Genomic DNA, 21,906 nt, shown 5'->3' with positions numbered 1-21,906 from the left:
AAACAATATTATTGATGCCAATTTTCTTTCTAAGATCAGCTTTGGAGGGATTCCAGCACCTGGAAAATCAGTGTCAATCCCACATAAAAATTTTCATGGATGTTTAGAAAATCTCTATTATAATGGAGTGGATGTTACTGATTTGGCCAAGCAACAAAAACCACAGATTATCGTTATGGTAAGAGTCTTCATGTGCATCTTTTTCACACAATAAAATTGCTCCTTTTTTGTGATATGATGTTTTGGAGATTACTCATTTACATTTTTTCTCTGATTGGCAATATGCATACAGGAGATTAATTCTTTTGGAAAGAATTATAATTCAAAGGGCACAATTATTTTATTTTTATATGAAGTAAAGCTGTTTTCTCTACCGTTGATACTTTAATTTTGTTGAGATATTACTCCTCCCAGGAGACTATTTTCTTTTGCTCTGTAATTTCCTTAATAAGATATTCCGTGACAAACACAGTAGATGAGTATACAAAGTTTCTGGAATCAAATAACAATTATGTATATTAGAGAGACATTTGAAAAAGTTGTCTTTTGCCATGGTCATTCACAACAAATAAAAGAAACTAACAGGCTGTTACAAGACTGCACCTGCCGATCTGACTCAATAACAGTGTTGGGCAGCCTGCATTACATTCTAATTCTACAGAAATGTGGCAGAATTTAAGTATAATTGCATTGGTCAGGGTTCAGTCAGGGAAGCAGCATCAGTCTGAGTGTTATGAGCAAGGGATCTATTTTAGGACTCGGATCTTAAGAGGACCTGGAGGGTGAAGGCCTGGCAGAGGAAGTTGGAGGATCAGAGAAGTCACTATATTCTGTCTAAGGTAATAGTGTGCATAGACACGTTAGAGTCTCTAGAGCATTTTCAGCCCATGAAGGATGCTCCTGAGAGATTTCTGAAAGTTGTTGCCTATGGGTAGCCACTGCCTCTGTGGGTCTCCACACAGGGATCTTGGGATGGGCCTGGGCTTGCTGGTGGTCCATGGGACCGGCCATCTGTCAGCAAGAAGACACCATGAGAGTGGAGGAGAGCAAGGACAAACTGCAACAGCCCAGCACCTCTGTGACCATTCTTCCTTGTGGGCGATCACAAAAGAACCTTTGGAGCAAAATGGCTGGTGTTCTACTTTGGACCATCAAAACTCTCTCAAGCTCCCTCATTTGGCTAACTTTTACCCAGAAGCAGACAAGGAAGTGGATCCTGGGAAATATGATTTCTAGCTTTCTCAGTTTGATAATAAAAAGCAGACACATACTGATATGAATGAATTTCTTTCTTTGCTTAAAATACAAAATACGTAATTTAAGTTCATGTTGTACCAGCAAATCTCAAGTCCCATCATGAGAATATTTATTGTTTACGAAGTATTTTATTCCTAATACTCTGTGTGAATGTGTGATATTTATATGATCATAACACCCAGCAAGATTTAAAAATAGTTACTTTTAAAAGGGAAAATAATTTAAAAGGAAAATAAAAATACATATGTGTGCGTTTCATTCACAAAATAAATTTCTAGAAACTGCTCATGCAAGGACCACCCACTCTTCGTTAACAAGAGGATTTGTTCCTTGTAGGGTAGCAGTTAGCTGCCAAGTGAAGCCTAAGACCACACTGCAGCTGGTAAAACGTTTCCATTTTCAGTGGGTTAGGTGGTCTTATAATAGCCTTTACATTATGTGTTAGCACAGTTTACTCTTCAGCTCTTGTTATTTCATTCATTGGAACAAGATATTTGCTTATAATAAAAGCTAATTCACTTTAAACAGAATCACAATATAGCAAGATGTTTTTGTTTGGTCAAGCCAAATTTTTTACTTCCAATGCATGTTCTTGTAAATAAAGTTGATTTCATTGACTTTTAAGATCTATATTAAAGTTGAGAAATGGTGAGAAGATCAGAGAAAAAGGCTGAAGAACCTTTAAGATAAATGTCAAGGATCTGAATTTTCATGTTGATGGCAATTTGTTGTTTTAAATCCAGGATAATGTGGGATTGATAAGAAGTCTTTGTGAGTATTTCAGATTCTAATACTAATATGATGCGAATAACGTTCTGAAAGCTTTTCTTTTCTTTTATTCTCAGGGAAATGTGTCCTTTTCTTGTTCACAACCACAATCGGTGCCTGTGACTTTTCTGAGCTCCAGGAGTTACTTAGCACTGCCAGGCTTTTCTGGAGAGGATGAGATTTCTGCTACTTTTCAATTTCGAACCTGGAATGAGGCAGGGCTTCTGCTATTCAGTGAACTTCAACAGGTTTCAGGGGGTCTCCTCCTCTTTCTTAGTGATGGAAAACTTAAGCTGAATCTCTACCAGCCAGGAAAATTACCCAGTGACATCACTGCAGGTAATAAATGTCTTCCCTCAGGTAAAGCATATGGATTTGAAAGATTTCATTATCTCTGGGTCCCTTCTCCACAAATTTTCCATATAGCCAGAAATTAATATTTATTTAATAAATGAATACTTGAGTTAATAAGATTATCAGTACTGTTCCTTAGAGGAACTTGATTCCAATTTTCTTTTAAATATGATTCCGACACTAGTGGTTCTTATTAACCAATAGTTATTAGTTATGGAGGAATAGAAATTTCCTTCCAATACCCTCTCCTCCACTCCAAATAAATCAACATATCCTGAGGAAATGTGTTTTGGGAAAAATGCGAAAGACTTTGAAATGGACCAAAAAGTTAATTGGGTGTCCTTCAATGAAAAACTATACTTAACATATCTATTAGTCTTATCTGGTTTGTGGGAGAAGAGCAGAGGTTTTTCTAGAATTAGTATCTATATCTCTGTATCAGTGTGCAATATAAAACAAATATTTAGTCTAACTTTACTTTCTGATGTATTTTGTAAACTGTTGGATACATTTTGGGAGGATGCAAAGATTTGTGCAAGGTTTCTCATTTGGGCTCCTACTGGAATTCTTTTCATTTCTAGGCAATACGGTATCGTTTTAATGATTAAAAGTAATATAATTAAGGTGACTGTATGAGTGTCTGGAAAATTAATGTCCAATTTAGGTCAGTCCTTTGGGTGAGAGATATTTTTATCTCTTCATTAAAATTATATAGTTCTCAACAAGGGATCTCCATCACAGTTTTACATATAGAGAATAGCATCCGAGCCAAGCAACTGGAGGTCACATTGGGGTAAATTGCTACATTAATTTAATAAATGATCTTTAAAAACAATTTAAAGATGCCATTGCACTACTTCTCTATATTAACTATGATGAAAATTTATAGAATATGACTTGGAGAGGAAAAAAATTAAAATACAGTTGAAAAGCAAATATAAGAAAAACTAGTATACGAATGGATACACAAATGCTTATTCTTTGTGCATCTTTTTGTTGTTGTTCATATATCACTGCGGTTTAAATATGGGAACTGAAAATTAAATATTAATTATAATTTTTAAGAGGAACTATGTTGTGATTTTTTATGTAATGCTCACAAGGTGCTGGATTTGTAGGTTCAACAAAAGGAAATTAATCAGTGTCATATTAATAATTAATAGGCCCGGAAAATGAGGGTCTAGAAACGTAAGCTTGGCATTAATATGTAGTTTATTGTGCTGCATTTGACATCCACTGAAGTGTTTAAATTCATAGCCTAATTTTCAACATCTTAAAGAAACTGTTTCAGTGCAATGTTACTGTTGTTAGCCCCATGAAACTAGTTCACTTCTAACCACTTTACAGGCATGTAGAGTTAATAAATTACTAGGTGTAAGTCTGTATAGAATATCCTGAGTGATTTTTAAAATCTCTCAATTAATGTTTAAATCCATATACAGTATAATCTACTGTGGCATCATATGACTTCTTGTAATTAATTCCATAGCTAATAGTAAGAATCCTGGACTAAATGTAAGTGTTAATATAGCAAAATTGTCACACTGCATATAACACTAGTTGGCCTTTACTTACCAAATCTCCCTACCCCTAATTTTCCAATTTCTTTCGAAATATTATTTTTTGCCAGTGTAAGTGAAGCAAATACATTTTGCATTTGAAAATAGACTACTTAAATGGTAGCTGAGAGAGGGTCAAACCCCTTTATGGGGTTTGTTCTCCCATAAAGGAAAACTTTCCACTTGTACTTAAATAAACTAGTTGTCAGAGTGTATTATATAACGACTCTTTCAAGAGAACCAAGTATACTGATGGATTGGTATATTATACTAAATCTTTCCATTATATAAGGATAGATTTCCATTACTGGAGACATAAATTACTAATCTTAAAAGCTGGAAAAACTCAAAATTTTTGTATCTTTTACGATGGAAGAAAAATCAAATTGTATGGAGAAAGAACTGAATTGTACAACTGTTTAAATCATCAGACTAAATTTTTTTAATGGGATGTACAGGTTTGCAAATTGTCATTTGAAATTATTCAAAAATATTATGTCAGCCTTAATCGGTTTTGAAACATTAAAGATATTATATTAGCCTAAATCATGGGACATATTAGCAATACTATAAAAAGACCTCATGACACAGAATATTTTCAGTCCTTGTCACCTTTATAGATGTCAAAGCAAAAATCACTCAGATGGATTAAGGACCCAATGAACAATATAGTTACATTTCCCTAAAACAACTTCTTTATTGTCAAATTTGAGATTTCTGCTATGATTTTAGCATTGCTGCTACTGCTTTTTCAGGCCTATAAACAAGCCTCTGGCTCCCATGGGCAGAGCCTGGCAGAGGCAGGGTTGCAGCATTTGAGATGTTTCTGCATTTTTCACCCATAGGCACTCACCATTCTTGTGTCCCTGGCCGTGGAGCAGCCTTGTTGATTTGCCCTACCCAGGAGAAGCATTTTTTGATTCCCCCTTCCTCCCTTTCATTGTCAGAACATTTCTGCCTTTCAGATTGTAAACCCCTTAAACTCCTGCTCTACACTAAAGTCATAGGTACCAACGACCTCTATATTTTCACCTCGACAAGAGCTATCTAGTGATCTGGATCCTTAATTCTGTTTAGTGACTGCAGTTAGGGGATGTAGGAATATCTGACACTTTCAGAGTGCTGAAATACATTTGGAAACAGGCAAAACCCTTTGGTTGCTCCTTGAGTAATGTCCTGTGTATATTTGCGTTTTGCACCTTTGCAGAGAACCTACCCTACATGACAGGTTTATTTTTTCTGTATACCACTGACCCGATGGATGCCTATTATAGTCTTATGAGAGGCTGATGGCAGCCAAGCTGTCATCATGTTTCTGTAGCAATTTAGGACTGATACCAGCAGATTATATACGAGGGAGCAGATATAAACATTTTTCTTCCTGCTATATTTTGTGTGCTTATGTGGTTTGGGTCAGAGAGGAGAGAGAGAAGGGGATGATGGGTTGGGGAGGAAAAGTTCTGGGACACAATCCTGTCCTCTCCTATTTCCTGCAATTGCAAACACTTCCATTTATTTTTCCATCCTTTCATTATTCCATTTGGAATTGTCAATGTTTTCCAGCCAAAGATCACAGTGAACATATCTGAAGTTGAACAAGTTGGGTTAATTGCTTATTGCAACAAAGAGAGCACACACCCTGGGAACTGTGGGGGTTGTCTCACTACAATGGTGTTAAAATGACTTATTACAGGATTTTGGGTTATTTGGCTGATTTGAGGGAGGTTTCAAGGAAGAGAAAAATTGCTGTAGATTTAATGCTGCCAGGAAATGAAGGGAATTCTATGTTCAGGCATCTTCGTAAATCTTGTCTTCAAAGACAGAGGAATGAAATAAGATTAACATTGTAATTGATAAAAAATAAATCAGTATTATCCAGGAGAGGGAGAAGTTTGGTATTTTTGGTATTTTTGTGGTTTGCATGGTTACCTTGCTTTTGTCTGTGCTTAGACAAGATTACAGAGTAGTCTTAATTTTTTCCCTCTGTTTCACTGGGGTCACAGAGTGACCTTGTCTAATGTCGATGTTCTGTGAGATTGTTTACGTTCAACAGGAAGATGCCAAGGCCTAGCTCTGTGTGCCAGCCAACTTCTCACAATGCCAAGGCTGCACTGATAATGCCAGGCCAGCTCCTAGCTGTTAAGGGTTGCTTTTTTCTTTCTCAAAGTTAATTGTTTAACATGAGCGAAAAAAATAAGGGACCGCCTGTTTTGTATCCAGAGAAGAGCGTGGGTTTTGGAGTCAGACTTGGGTTTCTCTTTCGGTTTGGCTTCTCACAAGCTGTGTACTACTTTAGGTCACATGTTTATCTTCCTGGAGCCCCATTTGCTTTATGCTTAAATGAGGACAACAATGGTGGTGAAGATTAGATGATACAATTAATAGAAAGCACAAAGCACCTGTTATGAATAATAGATCAATAAAATTATTATCATCTTTATTATTTTCTTAACAATTTTCTCCCTCCCCAGACTCAAAGGTTATGAGTGGTGGGAGTAGTGTATAGAATAAGCATTTAGCTACACAGTATCATAAATAGGAAAAAGAAGACAAATTCTACTCTTTGGCTTTCTCCTTCCTCTCCTTCACAGTAGTGCAGACTTTGAAAGGAACGCATCTCCCATCAGACCTAGAAGCGAAGAGAAGTTGTATACTTACAAATAAATGGAATCTGACTTAAACTTATGTAGAGTTAGTTCAAATGAATTAATTAATTTGATGATGTAATTTGAATAATAAATCCATTGCCGGGTAATATTCCTACTCATAGATAAATCATGTCTATCACAAATGAGGCTCAAGAACAGCTTTCTGAAGGTTCCCCACAGACATGGCAAGACTTTATAACCTGCTAGCTGGTTAGGTGGGTGCATTTAATGGTGTCACAGTACAGAGTGGGCTGTCCTGGTTGTCTTCTGTTCTTAATCTAACTTGGCTTCTATATAGATAGTTTTATTACAAAGGCCTCCTCAAGCCTTTGACTTACTCCTGCTGTATGCCAAACCAACAGTTGCCCAGAGCACTGCTACTCAAAGTGTGGTTCCTGGACCAGCATTGGCTCATTGAAATATTTGTTATTGATCCATGAGAAGATAAGTATGAAAATGAAGATTAAGCTCTTAGAAACTGTTATAGCAAAAAGATATTGCTGCAAAAATTAAGTGCACGGTTCATAGGCTAGCATTTTATATGTCTTTTTAATTTTTAGTAGTTCTCTTTTATCATATTTTATAAAAGTATCAATCTACAATAGGTTGAAAAATAAAATGTTCAGGTCTGAGCACTGTCTGAGACAAATAGAAAGCCAAAGATGAAATATCGGAACTAAAATTGTGTATATGGGGCTTTGAGAATAAGGTGGTAGGAGACACTCGGGTGATGGATGTGTAGAGTGGGAAGTCTCTGTACATGTGACACAAAGTATACACAAGGATTTTCACTCCAAATGTATCCTCTTAAAGGAAGTACTGGATGACAAATCTGGGACATTTGATTTATTTTTGTCCAATCTCATACCATCAAGGATTATATAACTCTATTCACTTGTCTATTTCAGAATCCACTCTTAGAAAATGTGTCTAAAAGTATCTAACCTACATTCTTCATATTTCAATTTTCAGTTCTTTCTTATTATCTCTTACAAACCAAACCAGAGCTGGGTCTTAGAAAATCTTTTTTGCTTCATGAATGTGATGTAAAAATGAGCTTCCGTGCTCCGGCTAGAATTTGTGTTAGACTAAATATGTCTAAGGTAAAGAAATGCAATCACCTAAGGGAGCTTCATGCATTTTCAATCTGAAAGCACGTGGTAGGACATAGCTCAGGGAATAAAAGGAATTGCATATAATATCAGAAAAGAGGCTCTTGGGGTTTAATAGAGTGCTTAGATTTTGGTTTACTAATTTGGTCCGCAGAATCATACAGAGTTGAATATTCAGTGTATGTAAACCTGACTGATAAATCCACAACGGAGGTGCTTGGGTTCCATGTCTCTGCTCAGTATTCAACCACAGAGCTCCTTGTAGTCTTAATTTCCTTTAACAGGGAAACGCTATGCCATCCCATGGATTTATGACACTAGGATTGCCTTAGGAAGGACTAGAGATTGTGTTTTAGAGGTGATAAGAATACCTTGATTTTTGATTATAGCAACTTTTGATCATACATTTATAGACTTGGAAAACACAGAATAAATATAAAAACGAACAGAAACAACCACAATTTTCCTTCATGCAAAATCACCAACAAACTTAGAAAAAAGAAAAAAAAAGAAAAAAAAAAAACGTTTACAGTAGAATAAGGCAAACATTGCCTTGTTTGAGCTCAGCAGGAGACATGCACATAGGACAACTCAAATTCTTCGCTGCTCTGCGCATGTCCTTGAATAACCGAGAAAGCTCATGGAGCATAGATTTGGAGGTTACAAGTAAGTCTTAGTGATTAGGCAAATTCTCAAATATGAAATCTGCAAATTATAAACTTAGAAAAAAGAAAAAAAAAAAAAAAAAAAAACGTTTACAGTAGAATAAGGCAAACATTGCCTTGTTTGAGCTCAGCAGGAGACATGCACATAGGACAACTCAAATTCTTCGCTGCTCTGCGCATGTCCTTGAATAACCGAGAAAGCTCATGGAGCATAGATTTGGAGGTTACAAGTAAGTCTTAGTGATTAGGCAAATTCTCAAATATGAAATCTGCAAATTATTATGATCCACTGTGTATACATGGTTTTACCCACTGCTTTATTTTTTAGCTTTACATTATATCTGTAAATTTTCTGTATTTATTAAGTCTCTTCGAATATTTTTGTGATGATTGGCTTGACATAGTTTGTTAAGTATTCTATTATAATACCATAAAAGGTGACTACACAAATGTGCTAAATAGGTAGGAAAACATTTTGTTGGGTATAACTTAGAATTTGGGAAATACCTGTACTCTTCGTAAGCCCCTCTATATAAGAAGTAAATTTTGTGAATGAAAGCTGAAAATCAATCTATGCCAAGTAATTGAAAGATTTTAACCATTCATTATTGTCCAGGGTTGGAAATTTTTTCTCTATTGAGACCCTAAGGGAGGAAGATAATAAGGCACCATTTTCCACATAGAAGAGGCTGATTTTCCACTTGTCTCCCTTTTCTCTCTTCCTTTCTGTTTTCTTTTAATACATGTATATGTTTGAATCAGTTGAGTGATGTGTATATTTGCTGTTTCTAACCAACTGCTTATAGAGTTCACAGCTGAGAGATCTCTCTTTTAATTGACTTCCTCTCCCCCAGGTGTTGGATTAAATGATGGGCAGTGGCATTCTGTCTCCTTATCTGCTGGAAGAAATCATGTGAGTTTGGCAGTGGATGGCCATGTGGCCTCTGCTGCTCCTTCACTGGTACCTGAGCAGATTTATTCGGGTGGCACCTATTATTTTGGAGGTAAGAAAAGGGGTCAGGTCATATGGCCAATTAAACCATATTTGCGTTACTCCCTCCTGTGTCTTTGGGTAGGTCATCATGTTTTAAAGAATGTTAATAGATTAGGAATATTTTCTTACTTTCTTTGAGCATGGAAATGTTGAGTGGATCCAGATGACCAGTTAGACCTGAAATGCATTTCTATAAGGTGAGCTCATTTACATTTACTGTTTCTGTAATGAGATTGATTTTAGTCGGCCACTCTTTTCAGTTCTTACCTTCAGACCTTGTGATAGTTTCCTAATGGTAAATGGTCTTTTTGCATCTTCTGGTTTTATGGGTTGATTTAATTGCAGTGTTTTCATGATTATGCCTCTTATCTCCTTTAAAGCATCCTATTGCTTTCCTGCTGCCAAATACAGAAGGGCAATACTATGCCAATGGACATATAATTTAACTTAATTAGCTGTAACAACCTCTTATCCTTGTAAGTAATAATGTGCTAATACATTCGGTAAGATCAGGGCATCAGCCCTCAACACCAGGCCATCTCCCTTAGAGAACAAAAAGAGTTTACCTGCCTGAGCATGTTCAATTGAACTAAAAGCTAGGAAAAGTAAACGTGGGAAATGAATCTTTGTCATTGGAGAATTTAAAAAAAAAATGCTCTTTGCTATTAGAAATGCAAAGTCGTAAAGCTGTCAGTAGTAAGACTTATTTCTAATCACGAATTGAGGTGTTTCCTATATTATCATTATTTTGGTGGTGTTACATGGTAGCAATGTAACAGCTGCTTCTGTGTAGAATCATTTTTGAATTTTGGAGAAGCAGCCCTGTCTTTATTATTCACCAATAAAATAGGATTTCTTTTCTAAGAATTGACAGTAAGCACACTGCTCATGAATCAATTCATAGGATCTTAAAAAATGAACAAACAAAAAATACTACATAATCCATTATTGTGAAAGGTTGCAAAAGGCCAACAATCTTAAAAGATATAATTGCTTCCTTTCCTGAGATTTGTTCATTTCTGAACCAGGCTATTTATAAAACCTTTTGGAATATATGATTGATTTTATGGCAATCCACAGAGACACATTCTTTTGATAAATAGTAAGGTATATAGAACAACTTAACCAAGAGTTTTCTCTTGAAAAGAAAAAATTTAGAAGCACCTAAAGAGATAAGAAAAAAGGAGGCATATTGTTAAATGATGAAAAATAAAAGACTGGATAAAGTGTTTGTAAATCAGGAAAACAGAATTATCATTTTAAAGTATTTTATATTGTTTATGTTCAGGTTTAACAATGTCTAGCTATTTTGTGTAAAATTTTTCTCTGGTGATTGCTTTTATTTATACTGTAATATTTTTTTATAGTAAAAGATGTTACATATAGTCTCTGTGATTTTTGCTTGTTTTTATTATGAGACATATGATATACACTATATTTTTTAAAAAAATATTTTTGGATAGTTTTAGATTTACAGAAAAGTTGCAAAGATATACAGAGTTCCTGTATACTCACATGCAGTTTCCTCTATTCTTTACATGTTGTATCATGTATACATTTTTAAGAATGTTAGTAATTTTTCTTAAGTTCATGTCTACACATGCATTAAAGAAAGAGAAGATTAGAAAAGATTATTCAATGTATGTTTGATCCTCTGATCTCCCCAGGTAAATACTCTTCTGAATTTGGGATTTATTTTTCCCTTAATGTTCTCTATAATTTTATACCTACATTATTAAGATTTTCGTAAACAATATACTATGAAAGCTTCCACAATAAAATTCCAACTCAAGGATTTTTTTTTTTATAAATAAACAAATCTCAAGCTTACACAGTTATTTCTGTTTATTCAATCATCTTCTCGATTGGTGTTCTCCAGTACCTTGACCTTGGTGTGAGGTTCTATAGGTCATTAAACACGTACTCTGCAAAATCCAGGCCACCCTACGATTTCCACAGCTGGCAGTGAGGGACCAAATGAAAGCAGGAGACATTCTGCTGCCCTGCTTCTCTCTGCTCTACCCAGCCTGGTGGCTCCAGGGGCTGAATGATGAGGTCCATCATCCTGGGAGCCCACTTAGGACTTTTGGGATGGAAATTTTGGAGTCTGGGAGTGGGCTGTAGGAGAGAGGGCTTCAAATGTGCACGTCATCTTCCCTTGCAAGGCCTAGTGGGATGATGGGCAGAAGCATGGCTGGAGAAGGGCTAAAAGCAAGGTCCCCTAAAATTCAGGACTGGCACAGGGACCCTGATCACCTGGGTGGTACTGGCAACAGGGTGACCGACTTTTCCCATTTTTAACTGAAAGTTCTGTGTCCTGGAAACAAATGCCTCCACCCTCCTTCCTCTCCCATCCAGTCCTGGGCAAACTAAACAGTTGGTCATCCTCAAGAAGTTGGCCATTCATTCTGTGTAATGACAGTCCCCTTAATCACTAGGATCTGTTTATCTAGGCGGAAGGCCTTTCTTAGGTACTTAATTCCTCAGCCAGTTTATCTTCAAGTAATAAAATATGCCACGTTATGAGACACTTCTCATCAGTTCTCCTACAAGTTTCCAGTGATCTCCTCAGAATATAGTCAGTCTAGCTTGACTGCAAAGGAGTACCCTGTTCCAACAGCCAAGGCATTGTCTCCTCTCTTTGCCAGTCTTGAGAGTGCTGTCATATTGGGAGAGTGGGCTGCTCTGTAACTGTATATGCCACGCCAAACCTTCACTGTCCATCCATCACTTTTTACTTCTTACTTTTTTCCCACCCTCAGATGAGTGCTTTTCAAAAAGTCTGACTGCATAGTGATGCATTATACTCAGCTTTTATCATTTATAAATTAGAAATTTTAAATCTGGGTTCTCCAGATTGAGGATGGCTGAGTGTCTAATTTCTGTAAATTCCCCTATGGAATCTTTGTACTATGCACAACACGCCAGTCAGCACAAGCTGTTGATACTGAACTGTGTGCAGAATTCCCCCACACTCCACACCCCTTGCGTAAAGCAAATGTTTTCCATCCAATGAACTGACTACAACCACCACGAAGCCTAACGCGACATCTCACTCCTGGTACAATGACATACAGTGATAAAAAATTGTCATCCTCAGAGGTGTTTAGCATGCTAACTGCCTCTAGAAATGGATCCAGCCATTAATTCAGCATTAAGTATCCTCCAGAAATCTTCCCATTTAGAACTTTTATCTCAAATGGTCCAGTGATGAATTTCTCTCTGGTATTGCATTATGTTAACCTGTGCCTGCCTCTTGTCATAGACTACTGACACTAGCATGGGTTGAACTGTTCTTTGTTCTTAGAACCTCTTGCTTATTGAACATGGTAGCTAGGAATATGGAATGCTTTATGATACAATAGTGTGCTTTCTGTAAAGTTCCAAGACTTTTCCTCGTGACTCAGGGTTTGCTTAGTTTTGTTCCCTACAGGCATATCGCATAATTTATTTCGTTCTGAAATAGTTTGAGATGTATCAGGAAACGCCACCTGGAGAAAAGGAGATTAGCAAAGCTGTTTATATTCATGGCATATTATGGTTGTCCCCAAATATTACTGAACTATATCCTTTCAGTTTTTCATTCTAACATTCTTCATTGGTTTATAAGTCATCTAGAAAACATATCGAGATTGTGGTAACCATATTCTACACTATAGAAGAAATTTAAGCACTGGAAATGTGTGTAGCACCATGTACAATAAATTAATACTCAAAAAGCTGTGATCACTTTCCCTTGATATATTAAATTTGAAACTTCAAAGTGTCCATTAGGTTAAAATATAATATTTCGATGTGTCTGATAATAGTTTTAAATTTGAATGCTGGCCTTTACTTACTATATAAATGTATTTTACTAGGAAAACAAAGCACTAAGGAGAAATATCCTTAGTCAAACAATTTCATTAAAATGGAAATTCTCAGGTAGAAAACTAGCATAGATTGCAGAGGAATTAAAAAGCTGCTGATTCATTTCTTAAGTTTGAAGTTGTAATAGAGGTTATGTATTTTACTAGGAAAACAAAGCACTAAGGAGAAATATCCTTAGTCAAACAATTTCATTATAATGGAAATTCTCAGGTAGAAAACTAGCATAGATTGCAGAGGAATTAAAAAGCTGCTGATTCATTTCTTATGTTTGAAATTGTAATAGAGGTAGACAACCGTAATGGAAAATAAAGATTAAATATATAAGTATAATATATGTGTTCATACTCCATAAAATTATTTATTTCACTCAGGTAGAGAAACATGTAGAACATCATTAAACCCCAAATAATAATGGTTAATATTATATTTCTTTATTATTTAAATAATTAGAAGCAAGTCTTAAATAAATACTAGAAAAAGATCAGTATAAATGAAACACTCTTTTTTTGATTTTATAATAAATAAAATCAAACTGTGAAATGTTTTTGACATTAAGTCATTGGGATTTGGTAAAATGCATATATAACCACTATTCTGTTCTCTACTTCTATGAGATCAACTTTTTTAGATTCTACAAATGAGTGAGATCATGTGGTATTTGTCTTTCTGTGCCTGACTTATTTCACTTTAATATAATGTCCTCCAGGCTCATCCATGTTGCTGCAAATGACAGGATTTAATTCTTTTTATGGCTGAGTAGTATTTCATTGTGTAAATATACCACATTTTCTTTATCCATTCGTCTGTTGATAGATGCTTAGGTTGATTCCATATCTTGGTGATAGTGAATAGCACTGTTATCAACACAGAGGTCCAGCTGTCTCCTTCGACATACTGATTTCATTTCTTTTGGATGTATACCCAGTAGTGAAATTGCTGGATCATATGGTAGTTCTTTTTTTAGTTTTTATGAGGAACCTCCATACTGTTTTCTTTAGTGGCTGTACTAATTTACATTCGCACCAGGAGTGTACCAGAGTTCTCCTTTTACCAGAGGCTGGAAAGGGTATGGAGGGAGCGGTGGGTTGAGAGAGGTTGGTCAGGGTGTACAAAGTTACATTTAAGTAGAAGAAATAAATTCTAATGGTCCATTGCACAGTTGGGTGACTATAGTTAACAATACTATATTGTATATTTCAAAATAGCAAGAAGAGAAGATTTTAAGTGTTCTGACCAACAAGAAATGATGTGTCTGAGGTGATGAATATGCCAATTATCCTAATTTGATTATTACACATTGTATATGTATATTGAAACATCGCATTGTCCCCCAGAAATATGTACAATTATATGTCAATTAAAAATAAATGAATAAATTAAAAATGCGTGCATGTGTGGTTCCTTTATGTAAGAAAAATAAAGTGTTTAAATATGAGGGTACTTCAAAAGTTCATTAAAAGATAATACAAATCTTTCCATGAACTTTTGGAAGATGCTTGTAGGTGGTAATTTTATTCCAAGTCAGTATAACTCCTTTTCCAAATAGCCTTAAATATAAAGGCATTTCACTATTGATTTATCTTTTCTTATCTACAGTACATATTTTCATTTTTTATGTTCTTAATTTTTCAGTCTAAAGGACTAAGTTCCCATGTTTAAGTTATATTATAATTTAATAGTGCTGGCTAGCATGTTTAGGTTTCTGGAGCTAATATGTATAATTTTAAAATTCAAATTAAGGTAGTATCCTTACACATAATTATTATAACATTAGTGACTTCCTGTGAACCCTGTGGGAATAAAAAAATATTTTGTATGAATTGCAACTTACAATTTAGATCAAAGTAATAATGATTTTAGTGGATTTTTCTCCTTTAAACAGAAAATAATCAAATAACTATTTTTTTTTAAATAAAGTATTTTATGATGCCAAATCCTGATTATTAAGACGTATCCTAGTTTTACTTTGTTCTTTTTTTATCAGGTTGTCCTGATAAAAGCTTTGGATCCAAATGTAAAAGTCCACATGATGGATTTCAAGGATGTATGAGACCGCAACACCGAGGGTTGCGATCCCGTTGCCAGTCAGTAAAAAAGACAAAAAGGAAAAAAAAGAAAACAATAGTAGTTAATAATAATTAGACCTGGGTAACCATAGCTAAGTAATCTTGCCAGTCATTCTTTAATATTATGACTGTTCTTTTTTTTTTGTGGTAACCATAGCTAAGTAATCTTGCCAGTCATTCTTTAATATTATGACTGTTCTTTTTTTTTTTTTTTGTGACGGGATCGCAACCCTTGGCTTGGTGTCGCCTGCACCGCACTCAGCCAGTGAGCGCACCGGCCATCCCTATATAGGATCTGAACCCGCGGCAGGAGCACCACTGTGCTCCCAGTGCCGCACTCTCCCGAGTGAGCCACGGGGTCGGCCCAGGACTGTTCATTTTAATTATTGAATTGATCGAATGTCATGGCCATTATAAATTTAAAACACTTTGTAAACCGTGTGACAGAATTAGCACCAGCCTTGTAGTAGTGTTTAATATATATTTTGAGTAAATACATAAATTCTAAACTTTAAAAGTAACTTTTTATTTGTATGAAACTGTTTGTCAGCATGAAAACTCACCTATTTATATCCCATAGACCACTTAGTAATGTCTGTTTATCCTCTTTTAAACATTAATAGATATTATGTTAAGTCCATAATTATAATTATAATTATAATCATATTTAGCAAGAGATTAGAAGGACATAATTTCCTCTCTACAAATACTCATTTATTTACAACAACTTGGAGAGAAAGCAATTCTTTCTATAATGAAATGTGATATGTAACGAGAGAATTTAGACAGTTAACCTCCGTTGGCTTGATTTTGTGATTAAATGACTTCTTGGTGCAGATATCATGATCTCAAAACGTAGTTACAACCACACCAGCTCTGGAACCTAAAACCTGATTTGGAGAAGGCATACAGCAAGTCTTCCTGGGCCTGGTGTCTCAAGGTGGGGCTTGTTCACAGAGGCAGGGACCCCTAAGTCCTCGATAGGTAACAGCCATCAGGGGTCCAGTAGGGAGGCTCAGTTATCCACATGGTGAGTGATAGGGCAAATTGGTGATCTCAGATTGCAGAAAATTATTTTGGCACTATTAGTTCTACACTTCTCCTATGTCGGTATGTTCTGGATTTGCATTTTACACAAGGAATCTACATTGCCTACTTTTTTGGAGCTACACACTTGATAATAGAGTAGGATACAGCTCAACCGGAATTCTATACCTTAAAAAGGCTTTTCAGGTATATTTAGCAAATTATGGATAGATCTTAACTATAAATGTTTCTTTTTAGGAAAAACTTTAACCTGATGGTAACCCTAGCAATCTTAAAAAAAATAGCAAAAATACTTTTACATTTATATATCTTTATCTATTTATTTATTACAAGTCAGAGAGAGCTTTTTTTAATGAGAAAAGATGACAGGAATGATTACATAAAAATTTAAACTTTCTAGATGGCAAGAGACACATAAACGAAATTTAAAAGGGAAGTGACAGACTGGAAGAAAATATTTGCAAAGTGAACAAAAGATTAAATCCTTTATATATGAAGAATTCCTTACAAACCACCACTAAAAGATGCACAGTGCAATAGATAAAGTTATAAATGGGCAATTCAGAGAAAAACAAATACAAATGGCTAAAATGCAAAAAAAGACATTTAACATCACTAATACCTAAAGAAATGCAAACTAATATATCTGTCCATGTAGCAAAGATTTTAAAGGTGACATTTACTCAGTGCTGCGCTGGTGTAAAGAAATGGACACCTTCATACAGTTTTTTTTTTTTTTACTATACCAAGGGCATACACATTTATTTGTTCAAATGTATCTCTAAACTCTATTCTTTTCTACTCATAAGAAAATATACATTCATTTACTTTGGTCTTACTTGCTATATGATATAGATTCCAAAGCATCATTAAATAAAGTCTTACTGTTTTCAAAAAATCTGTATATCGGGCCCTTTGCTAAGTACTTAACATGAATTAGTGTTTAAATCAATCCTTGCAAAAATCCTTAGAATCTGTTCTTGAAAATGTTTGTTTCTTATAAATATGGAAATAGATGAACAGAGAGGTTAAGTGGGCTAAGGTGAAATGTCTAAGAAAAGGCAGAGCCCAACCTCAAACCCAAGCACTCTGGTCCAGGAAGGTCTCCCGAAATGTCTGCCTGCCCAGCCATGCAGTCTCCCTGGGTGCAAGTTAACATTTATGGCGGTTAATATTTAATCCGTGCATAATAAACATATCATTTAATGGTTTAATAAATTATAATTAAAACAAGCAGTAACACTAAAAATATGTTAAAAATCTGACGGAACTTAAACAATGCAGTCCTTTTTTTTTTTTTTTTTACTGTAACTGACTTTAAGTGGGATCAAACCTACACCTAAAGATGTACATACAAACACATGTGCTCACACTCACGCTTGCACAGCTATTCACACACTGTACACATGTACATTAGTACGGGTAACAGTCATTGCACAAGTTTCTCACATGTACACACTCAAGTGCTCACTCACATATGCAAAGCCTCATGCAAACTCACACACTATCCTTACACACATTCACACAATTCCTCACATATTAACCCATACACATACACACATGCACATGCTCCCATACATCTATATCATTTGGACACACTCACATACTCACAGTCATTTGCACACTTCTTGCATACTCCGTCTTTCTCACAAAGTCACTCACACACACACATCTAGAAGACCTCCCCTTGTCCTCTGTGGGCAGGCGGGGGGCTGGCCCTAAGTCCAGGACTCCACTAGGGGTGACTGAGGGGTGTGGTTGGAACTGCACTGGCAGCTGCCGTCCACGTCCCCACATCTGGGGCAGCCCTGAGTGGGACTGGGGCAGAAGTGACAAGTGTTAAGTTAGGACATAGATACATACTAAGATGCTTGGACCTAATCACTTTTTAAATGAAACTGTTAAGTATATCCTTTGATATCAACATTTTAAGAATATTGAGTGATTGAGGAAGGTCACCATCTCAGCCACCAATACCACCTACTCTCCCCTGAGCACAGTAAGGCAGAGGGTGTGGTGTGTGCCTGGTCTCAAATGACACCCGGGCTGCAGAGACCCCCGACAGGGACTAAGTGGCCGCTTTGGGACAGCATCCACCACTGTGACCTTAGCAGGCTCAGCACCCACCTCCCAGCTTTCTCAGTCCCTAGCCATTAGACCTCCATCATTCTGTCCTCCCAATCCACCTTTCCCACCTGGTCCGCAGGCTCTGGCATCAAACCTTCGTCGTACCATCCTCCCTCCAGGCTGGTGCTTGTCCTCCCTCTGGGCTGGAGTCTCTGCCCGCAGTCCCCTACCTCCCCTCTCCTCTTCTCTGCAGAGTCCCTTAAGCCTGCTCTTGTTCCTTCTCCTTTACGCTCATATGTGTGGTTTATTCCGGTTGATTTCAAGATCATGGTGTTATTCTGTCTCCTGTGATAATGAAGACATAGCTTTGGGGGGTGTGAGGGTAAGAAGGGAATGGAGGGTTGGTTCTTGTCAATTTCATTGTTTCGAGGTAGGATATGAGATTTGCATTCTGATGGTCACCGTTATCCTCGGACCCATAGGCACCTAATTTTATTTGATTTTTCAACATCATTAATTTCAGCCAAACTTTACATTGTAAGAAAGTCTTTTTGAAGCTTAAATTGGAATCAAGATAAATCAGAATCTTATATGTCACTCCAGGTTTAGGCGTGTGATGTATGAGTTTGTTCAAGTTCACTAGAGATGAAAATAATGATGGAAGTGTCTAAGGAAAAGCTTTAGAAGCTAGGTAAAATGGGTTGATGCATTATCTTACTTTGTATTGGAATGACAAGTGGGGAGAATAGTGTAAAATACAATTATTTAGAATATTTGGTGCAAATGAGTACTTCACTATGCAATGTAAATTGGCATAGGTTATTAGTAGTCAAAACATTATTGTATAATGCATTTTAATAAAATTCGCAACACAATCTTTCATATTTTAATTAAAAATGTGAAAAGTCTAGTTAGACTAACAAGAAAAGAAAAATGAATTTAGGCAATCTTTCAGAAACAGATTAAATATAAATAACAAATTTTTCACAATAATTGAAGATTTATTCTTTTGGATGTTAGGCAAAGACACTTATAAAAACATGGTTTGAGGTCTGCTAAAAAATAGCCTGTTCTGACCTTTTTAAAATCTGATTACCAACTAGGGTTTTTACTGTTTTCCTATTTTTAAATCTCCCTCTTCTAGATTGTCATTGATTTGAAATGCTTAAAAATTAAATAAATTGTGGGCCGACCCTGTGGCGCACTCGGGAGAGTGCAGCGCTGGGAGCGCAGTGACGCTCCCACCCGCGGGTTCGGATCCTATATAGGACTGGCCGGTGCGCTCACTGGCTGAGCGCAGTGCAGACGACACCAAGCCAAGGGTTGCAAAAAAAGACACACACACACACAAAAAAAAAAGAAAAAAAAATTAAATAAATTATGATACATTCTTTACATGGATTCCTGTGAATCCATAGAAATGCTAAAGTATATATATGTGCATACACACACACACACACACACACATAAATGTAATGGGCATGAAAAGATGCCTGTGATTTATTTCTGAATCCTTAAAAAGCAGGTTGTAAAGTGGCATTCCTTCATGTAGTGGTAATTTCTATATAGTGGAATTGTAAATACATTTCTTATTATTTTCTGGATGGTTGATTTCTGTACAGTGGAAATCTATTTTTTTATAATCAGAAAAAAATCAATAGCATTATTTTCAGTTAAAATAGGAAAAATCCTATACGCAAAACATGATGTTTTCATCCCTGTTTTAATAAAGGTGGTGGCAGAAACCTCATTACGAATATATTCTTGACAAGTTCTGTAGCTTATTTTTTATTCCATTTAAAGCTTTGGTCTTAATGTATCTTTCATTCTAAATTCTAAAAGGCATCAATAATCTTATCAGGGCTATTTGAGTTGATACCAGAAGTTCCCAAACTTTTTCTTCCATGTTTCCCTATGAGTCTCAGTAATTTTGCACTGTACCCCTAACCCAAAAGATATACCTAACACTCTCATTTAAAAAGTGATTTAGATCCAAACATCCTAATAAGTATTTACATCCTAACAACTTAGTAGCCTTTGAAAAAGTGATACACATAATTTGAAAAATATATATATTTTTTCATTTTTAATTAAACACAATTAGAAATTGGACGTGCTTTGGGCACTGAGCGATTTTTCAAAGCTTGGAATCAGATCAGACACAGCCACCCTGATTTTTTGTTCAATGCTGATTTCACATGTTACCTGCTTTTTCTTTTTTTAAATCAACTACTAAAAGTCCAGCTTCTTAAAGATAGAATTTGGTTAAAATAAATGTACTATGATCTAATGTTGAAACCGAACTACCTAGAGCTAGTAATTAGCAGTGTTTGACAGATGTTGAGTATGACAGTTACTTCTCTTGAAAATTTAAAATAACCTGGGAGCCCCTGTGAGTTTGATTCAGCACCCTAGAGCACCCCAATTCACTGATTGGAATTCATCCTTTCATATTTCTGGATATATGCGAATAAAGAAGTCACTCCCTCTCACTTTCTTTTTTCTCTTTTTTCTTTATTCCTTCTTCCTTTAAGTATTCAAACAATGTAGTAATTCAGTGTGATGAGATGTGAGGTAGTAATTCAGTGGTATTTCATGTAAGCTGTTGATATTCCTGACAACATATGAATTCGTGTGTGTCATTTAGGAAAAATAAAGGACTCAGGTATAGTGAGACATGTTAAAAATTAAGCAGTCCCAACTACGTGCGAATTGGCTGAAATGTGATGGATTTGTTGATCTAAGGTTTACTTCTGTGACTTATGACAGACTGAAGAACCACTAGTCATGTTAAATTTACTCTTCATGTTATGTTTGACATCCCTCTTTCACATGACCACTTATAAATGATCAATACTTTATGATGTCTAAAAATGAAAAATGGTGATTGTATCTGCACCTTCTTTCAGGTGTTTGCCCAACTATTGTGAACATGGAGGTAGATGTTCTCAGTCCTGGAGTGCCTTTCACTGTAACTGTACCAACACTGGTTACAGGGGAGCTACTTGCCATAACTGTAAGCTGAACACCCTGCTTGTGATGATTTCCTCATTCCATGGCTCTTTTCACTGCTCTGTGTCTATATGTCCGTGTATGTGCAACTCTGAATTTTGGCATCCAGTTGGTTTCTAGTTTATTTTGAATCCATACCTCATTTTGTAAATTAATCAAGGTAGCTCAAAGAAATACATATTATAAACCAGGAGAGAAAAGAGTAGAAAAGCTGGCAAAGGGAAAATATGTATAGAAAACAAGAGGTGGGGCTCTTTTCACTGCTCTGTGTCTATATGTCCGTGTATGTGCAACTCTGAATTTTGGCATCCGGTTGGTTTCTAGTTTATTTTGAATTCATACCTCATTTTGTAAATTAATCAAGGTAGCTCATAGAAATACATACTATAAACCAGGAGAGAAAAGAGTAGAAAAGCTGGCAAAGGGAAAATATGTATAGAAAACAAGAGGTGACTAAAGGTGAAAAGTGAAATAAGATGCAGAACAC

At 35.9% G+C, this 21,906-nt stretch overlaps 1 protein-coding gene across 1 annotated transcript in view; it reads left to right on the top strand.

Moving 5' to 3' along the window:
- CNTNAP4 (contactin associated protein-like 4) overlaps positions 1-21,906 on the top strand; it is a 276,072-nt gene that overhangs the window by 159,118 nt on the left and 95,048 nt on the right. The window contains exons 7-11 of the mRNA XM_008575870.1: positions 35-178; positions 2,103-2,364; positions 9,218-9,367; positions 15,212-15,281; positions 21,317-21,423. Coding sequence (XP_008574092.1) covers positions 35-178; positions 2,103-2,364; positions 9,218-9,367; positions 15,212-15,281; positions 21,317-21,423 — 733 coding nt within the window. The remainder of the gene's footprint in view (positions 1-34; positions 179-2,102; positions 2,365-9,217; positions 9,368-15,211; positions 15,282-21,316; positions 21,424-21,906) is intronic.

This window comes from Galeopterus variegatus, unplaced genomic scaffold (genome assembly GCF_000696425.1).
Source record: "Galeopterus variegatus unplaced genomic scaffold, G_variegatus-3.0.2 Scaffold1248, whole genome shotgun sequence".
Classification (NCBI taxonomy): domain Eukaryota; kingdom Metazoa; phylum Chordata; class Mammalia; order Dermoptera; family Cynocephalidae; genus Galeopterus; species Galeopterus variegatus.
Note: the sequence above shows the minus strand (reverse complement) of the source record. Positions and strands in the feature narration are given on the sequence as shown.